The 8029-nt window shown below is 40.5% G+C and overlaps 2 protein-coding genes across 3 annotated transcripts in view; both read left to right on the top strand.

Annotated features, from left to right (window-relative positions):
* The first annotated feature begins 382 nt into the window (after positions 1-382).
* Positions 383-1416, top strand: LOC103711503 (ethylene-responsive transcription factor ERF011-like). The gene is made up of 2 exons (XM_017843888.3): positions 383-1064; positions 1145-1416. Exon 1 carries the CDS (start codon positions 549-551, stop codon positions 1023-1025), a length of 477 nt encoding a protein of 158 aa, XP_017699377.1. The 5' UTR covers positions 383-548; the 3' UTR covers positions 1026-1064; positions 1145-1416.
* Positions 1417-5574: 4158 nt separating this feature from the next.
* The window catches only part of LOC103711504 (CBS domain-containing protein CBSX1, chloroplastic-like), a 32894-nt gene continuing 30439 nt past the window's right edge, over positions 5575-8029 (top strand). The window contains exon 1 of one of the 2 annotated variants that reach the window (XM_017843890.3): positions 5575-5918. In XM_017843890.3, coding sequence (XP_017699379.1) covers positions 5706-5918 — 213 coding nt within the window. In that variant the 5' untranslated portion in view covers positions 5575-5705. The remainder of the gene's footprint in view (positions 5919-8029) is intronic. The other variant, XM_008797670.4, reaches the window with a different exon arrangement.

Below are 8029 nucleotides of genomic sequence, written 5' to 3' on the forward strand. Positions count from 1 at the left end.
GAGGTCTCAAACTGGAAACAACTCAGTTCTCATAAATCACTACCAAATCACTGGAATGATACATCATCTATTTTCATTTTCTTATTTCATATTTTTGAGAAAAAAATTATTTGTATAGAATAATCTTTTCATTTATAAATTGTTAGTGCTAAAATTTTAAACTAGTCGGTAAATAATTTCCTGGAAGCGTTTTTATACATTTCCTCCAACCGAATGCGCCCAAGTGGGGGTAATTTAGTCACTAAAGGACAAAGCGACAAATAACATCATCATTGAAGCTGGGCGTTACGACAAAGATAACGGCGTTACGGGAAGCTCGTCCTCTCCTTCCGACCTCCTCCACCTTTGACTCGCCCTTTCTCCCCTTAAACTCCTCCCTCTGGAGTCGGATAAGCTATCTAACAGTAATCGAACCACACGTGCTTCCAGTCCCCGCGTTATAAGTATCCAACCCCAACCGCACATGGAAAACAATTATATAGCAAATAATATATAACTGGGAGAAAGAGGGAGGGGCCTCTCGGTTCCACGGATCGACCGAGATCGAGATGGAGGGGGAGTCGCCGTCGCCGCCGCCAGCGAGGAAGGACGGCAAGGAGCGGCCTTACCGGGGGGTCCGGATGCGGAAGTGGGGCAAGTGGGTCGCCGAGATCCGCGAACCCAACAAGCGCTCCCGGATCTGGCTCGGCTCCTACTCCTCCCCCATCGCCGCCGCCAAGGCCTACGACACCGCCGTCTTCTACCTCCGCGGCCGCTCCGCCCGCCTCAACTTCCCCGACGACATCGCCGTCGACGCCCACGCCGACGCCGCCATGTCCGCCGCCCTCATCCGGAAGAAGGCCACCGAGGTCGGCGCCCGCGTCGACGCCCTCCACGCCACCGCGGCCGCCGCCGCCGCCTCCCCCACCGCCGGGGCCCGCTCTCCCGGCGCGGACCATCGCCGCCGGCCGGCCTATAAGAGGCCGGACCTCAATCAGAAGCCCAGCCCTGAGAGCTCCGACGACGACTGCGAACTCTTTGGCTAGTCCGTTCCGAACCTCCTCCAATCCAGGGCTCCGACGATGGTGATGAGTTTATATAAATATAGCGTTTTATTTCTTTTTGTTTGTTCAGAACGTTAGATTAGACTTTTGTCTATCTTTAGGTTTTTCTAGATGGGGGTTTGAAGACCAAGGGTTGGATAGAGGAGAAGCTCAGCAAAAGGGAAGCGCAGAACCATGGATTGGGGGTCCGTCGTTGGGGTGTTGATGATGGGATGGGAAGATGAGGGGAATTCTATGTGTATGTGTAAATTAAAGAGGATATCAACAAGAACAAATCAAAGAAGGTAATGATCATAATCTTCTTCTTTCCATCTGGTACCTTCAGGCTGAAGGGATGATTTAAAAAAACAAAAAAAAAAGTACTTTTTGATCATTCCAATGCTCCTCCTTTTTTTTGCGTGTGTGTTTTGTAACTTCTTAGCTGTTCCATACTCTTTGCGAGTAAGACAGTATATACAAGGAGATTAGACTCGAGATCTCTTTGAATTGGATAACAAGATTCTCTTGTATAGGTACATGCTGAATCCCTTTAAAACCAAAATTAAGGCAAACCATTAAGTTTGATTCATAACATATGTGACAACTCGAAATTTTCTTGTGTTTCGATAATTCTTATCTGGTTCATGGTGTAAAGGTATTAGAACCTATTGCACTAGCTTGGATTAGCATGTTCCATGCGTTTCGAGAAAAAGACATAGATTAAGAACCAAGGCGGTCGATTACCTTGGTATATATGAGGGTAGAAACATGCTTATTTTTATGTGGGGAGTTTATTTATAATGGGGTTCGGACTTTACCAAGTGATGGTGGTGTTATGTCGTGCCTAAACACTTCAAAATTTTGATTGCAGCAGTGACATTTGTAGTCCTTCTTCCAAGTCAGTTGTAGCTCAACTATACACTGCACTCGGTTTTCTCTTTCAGTTAAGAAGTTTGGTGCCGTAGCAGGTACCACTCCTAGTTCGTAGCATATACTTTGTTGAGATGTACATGTCAATCCAAACATTGCGTGTAAGGATGTAAAAGTTTTCAATGTCAGCTTTGACATTTGCCGTCACAAATTCTTATGCCAATTTGAGTCTCAACCAAATATGGTTATCAAACACCTTTTTAATGCAAGAAGAAGTTAAATTATGTAGGTCGGTGCATGAGATGTGCAGGGAAATCTGCATATCTGAGATTCTTTCAGTGAGCCTTCTAAGCACTCACCAGGAAAGAAATTGAGACTTCTGAGTATGATATTAACCAAATCAATTTACCTAATTTGGCATTGACCAATCACTTAAAAATGCAATGCCTGTGTGACTATAAGGATTATTGATTGATGTTCTCCCAAACAAGCAATGAGGTGCATCGAGGGACACGACCAAAATAGTAATAGGCAATGCTTCGGCAATTTTGGTATGAGTATAGCTAGTTATGTGGCAACCTCAGCTCATGACATTGGCAAATAAGGGCTCCACTAGAACTTGATAAGGATAACATATATATATATATATATATATATATATATATATATATATATATATATATATATATATATATATATATATATATATATATATATATATAGAGAGAGAGAGAGAGAGAGAGAGAGAGAGAGAGAGAGAGAGAGAGAGAGAGAGAGAGAGATCCACCATTAATTTAATTAAGTTTCAACACTTGGTATTCACCAGCTGAGGCTTGAATCCCGATTATTTGGTTGCTAAACAAAGAGGTATGACCATTCGAACAAGCCCCAATTCGTAGTCAGGATCTAAATTATAGTCCTAGGCAAAGTCTGAAGTTGAATACGAGTCTCCAACCAAAGATGAACACAACTCTAGGTTTTCTTTTCCTTCTTATTTTGTAATCACATGCTACTTTTACTATGATCAAAAACCTTGAAAGAAGGTTCTGTCATTTTAAAAGAATGTGGTCACATCCTCTCCATCCATGTTTGGATTGAAGAGATTTTGTTAATTTCGCATGATGACCGTTTTTGAATAAGCCCATTGCAGTACATGGATGGCAAACCATGGGAGCCTGGGTCAATCCTGGCCATGGCACCAATCATGGACGACAATGATTGGCTAACTTAAAAGAAATAATGGTACTTTATCTGAAAAACAAAATGAAAAAGAAATATTTCCGGAAAAAAGATTGTATTGTATTAATGTTGAGGGGAGAGCAAAATTTGAGTAGCATTAAACTGGGAAAAAGAAACTAGCGTAAGAAGAAAGAAAGAAAACTGGACTAAATATCATGTCCCTAACAGTTTGGCCCAGCCTAAGCCTAGCCGACTTAAAAACCTAGCCCGACGTGACTTAGGGTAGCCCGGACCAATTCCAGCCTGTATGAATGTGACCCGTGGCCTCATGGACCAATTCCGATGTTAATATCCTACTGTTAGTGTACAAACCTCCGGATCCATCGGCTTATTTGTCTAAAAATATCTCCAACATCTCCCTTCCCCATTCAATGCCGTACCTTCCCTTTCCTACTAATAGCGCAACAAAAATCACATAGGGCAGGCACCAAAAAAAATAATAAAAAAAAAATCTATTTTGCTATATTTTTTCTAATACCTCAAAAATTTGTTTTATTAAGTGAGTCGTCAGTTCTGTGATCGGAAAATATATAAGTAATATATATGAAGCAAATTAGTCATTTAGTAAGTCAATACGTATATCTAAATAAATCGATACACAATTTTTAAAATGTGGTATTCACCAGTATAAGTATACGATTAGATGATACACTACTTAGCAAATTAGCCGTCTAGCAATCCAATACATACAACTAAACAATTGATGCATAGTTTTTAAAATATTATATTCACCAGTACATACATACTACATGATTAGTGATACACACTCGTTGACTTTCTGATACATACTACGAACTTATTTTTTTGTACACATAGTAGTAATTTAGTACATATCTCTAGGTAAATCAATACATAATTTTCAGAACATGCTTTTTACTAATGCACTACATGGCGAGATGATATACTCAAAGCAAATTAATTATCTTGTAAGCTAATATACACTTTTAGGTAGATCGATATATAGTTTTCAGGATATAGTGCTCATCCCAATACATAGTTTTCTAGCTTTGTCTAATATAAGAAACTGTATGCATATCATTTCTTAGATTCCATGAACTCTTAGGTACAAAGATTTTAGAAAAAAAGAGGGATTTAAAGAAGGAGAATGAAATTTGGGAGGAGAAGAAAAATCTTGGCTTGATAAGAAAGAAGATTGATGGAGAGACTCGATGTGGAAGAATAAGGATGCAGACGATTTCTCTTCGTGGACAATCTCCTTTGGTGCATTTATTTTTTTTTATTTTTTTAAAATTTTGGGATTGATGGATTCGGTTAATAGGAGTTCTATTTCTATTGGAGTTTTGGCCTTTTCTCATAAAATAGGTATTAGAGAAAATATGGTAAAATAGAAATTTTATTTTAGATGATGTTGTATTAGGGGTGTACATGGGTCGGGTCGGGTCATGAGTGATTCCGACCCAATCCGGTTTCTTATTCAAATCCTAATTTTGGATCCAGATCCAACCCAATAAAAGATCGGGTTGGGTCGAGTCGGATCCACCGCTACAATTTTTGACCCAATGAGTCATTTGGGTCGGATCCATATATAACCCGGACCCAACCCCAAAAATTCGAGTCCGTTTCGAGTTCGGGTTTGGTCGGGTGCGGTTCGGGTCAACCTGTCCATGGCTTCAGAACTTGTTTGCATTCCTGCGGACTACGGCCTGCAGGCCTAAATAATTTATAGATTTGGGTCGGGTCGGATCGGATCGGTCGTAAGATTGAAAATTCAAAATTACCCAAATTTCAAATGGGTCGGATCAGGTCTAAATTCAGTAAACCTAGGTCCGATCCAGAAAATGGAATGAGTCTAATTTTAGAATCTGACTAGCTCTATGGGTCCTCCAAAAAATATTGGACTAGATTTAAATAAGTTAGATTAAATCGAGTCAGACCACGGATCAATCCGACCTATTTGCAGTCGTATTATGCCCGCCCCATTTCATATTTGCTCCTAATAACAACTAGGTTGCAAATGGGTCGGGTCGGCTCCTGAGTGACCCCGATCCGACCCGGTTTCTTGTTCCGATCCTAATTTTAGACCCAGATCCGGCCCGATTGAAAATCGGGTAGGTCGGATTGGATCGGGTCTATGCCTATAAATTTTGACCCTACAGGTCATTTGGGTCGGGTCGGGTTCAGGTCTATATATTTTTATATTTAAAGTTCTACTACATAATAGTAAATAACATCAAGCAAAAAAAAGGGTCAGATCGGATCCGGGTTTGCGTTGATATTGGGTGGACCCGACCCGACCTGAAAAATAGAATGGGTCCAATTTTAGAACCTAGCCCGGCCCTGCGGACCCTAAAATTTAGATCGAGTCGGATTTTATGCAGGTTGAGCCGGGTCGGATCGGGTCGGGTCACGAGTCAACCCGACCCATTTGCAACCGTAATAACAGCGGCTGATGTCCATCCAATCCCCTTCCCTCTATCCTCTTTTGAGCTGACTCTCCTCCTCTCTTCCTTCGCTGAGTCGGAGATCAGGGAGCGTTATAAATAGAGGGGAAGCGGGCACAGAGAGGGGCCGGAAGAAGTACAGGAGGAGAAAAGTTCATAAAGAAAGAAAACAATGGTCTCACTCGTTCTCTCAAATGCCCTCCTCCCCCTCCTCCCCTCTTCCTCCTTGGGTTCGGCGCCCTGCATTCCCCTTCTCTGCCGAGGAATCCTTTCGACGCCTCGCCTCGCCATCTCACGGCGAACTCTCAGAGCGGGTCTCACGGTGGCGTCCGGCAGGCCCTCTGCCATGGCCAAGAACGGGGCCTTCATGACCGACTCCACGTCGGTGAGTCCGCTTTGTTCCCTTTGATCTTTCTTGGAGAGTTTAATTTTTCCGTGTTGATAAGTTTTCGCTTTCTTCTGCTGGAATATCGGTTCATGAACGTTGGAGTGATCACTTCCTTCTAATTAACCTTATCGGACCGCCTTTCTTGGAATTTTTCTCGAGTGCTTAACGTTGGAATATTGGTTCTTGGACGTTGGAGTGACTGTTTTTTCTTCTAATTTCGCGCAAAATTATCTGAGTGCTTAACGTTGAAATATTGGTCTTGGACGTTGGAGCGACTGTTTTCTTCTTCTAATTTTGATTGCTCGGTGGACTTCCTTTCTTGATGACTAGCCTGAGTGCTTAACGTTGGAATATTGGTTCTTGGACGTTGGAGTGTTTGTTTTTTCTTCTAGTTTTGCTCGGTTGATTTCTTTCTTGATAACTATCTTGAGTGCTTAACGTTGGAATATTGGTTCTTGGACGTTAGAGTGATTGTTCGTGGACGTTATCTCGAATGCTTAACAGGACTATATGTACTCAATATTTGGTGTTCGGGATGAGGGAGTTTTGCGTTCTTTATTATAATCTTATTGTTTTGATGATAGCACTAGACGAGTATGCAACTAGGCAATCACTTTTGTCGATATGTTAATTAACATAGTTTGTTGTATGGTGGTAAGCCTTAGTCCATCCCAGCTTTATGCAGTCAGCTTTTCTGCATCAAGCTATCATTAATATGGTATTGCTATTCTTTAATATTAGCTAGAAGACTAAGTTTAACCCAAACCCCCCTTTTTGAGCAAGAGAATGGGATAAATTCCAATCCTTAAGTTTATCCTTTTAAATTAACAGAATTCCTGGCTGAGGGAACTATGCAACTGTTAGATAATTCAGGGTCATGTAGGTTGGTAATCTCCATTTAGCTATGCGGTTTAAGAAGCTCAGTCATGATGAAAACAATATGGTAAGCAAAAACATACTGGTATATGGTCAGGGATGTTGAAATAATTGAGGTTCATAATGAACTGATACTTATGTGCAGTATCAGGAACATGTTATTACCCCTCTAAATCCTCATATGATGCACAAGGGATCTACTAAATTGAGCCTATGATAGTTGATCAGTGGAACACTAATTTTGAGAAATGCAGAAAGCATATATGTGCAAGAATTCAAGTAATTCCATGGGCCTACAAAATATGATGATGAAAATGTACACTTCCAATTGAGTTGAATACTTGATCTTACAGATCCCATTACAGGAATTAGAATCTTGCTGATTGGAGCACAAGGAGAAGGTCATCGTCAAGGAACGTATTGTTGTCCATGCCTAAATGCGGTGATGTGAAAGAAGGGTGTGGGTTGGATTTACCAAGGGGTAGAAGAACAGCTGCTTAAAGAAATTTGTGCCATCACAGGTGGATCATAGGACCAATATTTATCAAGCCTGTCTCCTAAGAAGACAAATAACCTAGCAACTTCATTTCAATGGATCATATTTATTTCCAACTTCTTTATGAACGTTGTGTATATATATGGGATTTAATAGGAATCATGGAATCATCTGTCGTTGGCAACTGAATAAAGACTGTAGCATCTGTTTGGTGATCTTTGTCTCTATGTGTCTAATTATGAATCTTTGTATAATAATTCTCAGATGGGAGTCTGGTGCAGAAAATTTGGTCAAGGGACTTTTTTGGGACCAATGTTTACTTATTTCCTTGTTGTTCAATGTGCTGAAATAAATGCAAGAAATGAAATGTAAGCGACAAATGGAAATTGTGCTCGAAGAAAATACAATGCGGAAAATGAGAAACGGCAATGTAGTATATGTAAAAGATTATTAAAATATGAAAAAAGAACAAATAAATCAAAGGAAAATCATAGAGAAGCTAGTCCTTTAGGAACCCCTTTTTATTGTTGATCACTCTTCTTGTCTCTTTCATAAAACAGAAAGTTAAATCTACCATAGTAGAGAGGTGTTTGTTTAATCAAGTCTTTCAAAAGAAGACAAATACCAGTACAACACACAACACTCAAAAAAAAAAATAAAAAAATAACACAACTACTATAAATCTTCTGCCTCACTTTTTCAACAGCATGAAGGGACTTTGGTGAAGTTGTATATC

Source organism: Phoenix dactylifera, chromosome 1 (assembly GCF_009389715.1).
Source record: "Phoenix dactylifera cultivar Barhee BC4 chromosome 1, palm_55x_up_171113_PBpolish2nd_filt_p, whole genome shotgun sequence".
Lineage (NCBI taxonomy): Eukaryota > Viridiplantae > Streptophyta > Magnoliopsida > Arecales > Arecaceae > Phoenix > Phoenix dactylifera.

What these genes read in the sequence shown, in the direction of transcription:
- LOC103711503 (XM_017843888.3), top strand. Translation starts at nt 549, where the DNA reads ATGGAGGGGGAGTCGCCGTCGCCGCCGCCAGCGAGGAAGGACGGCAAG.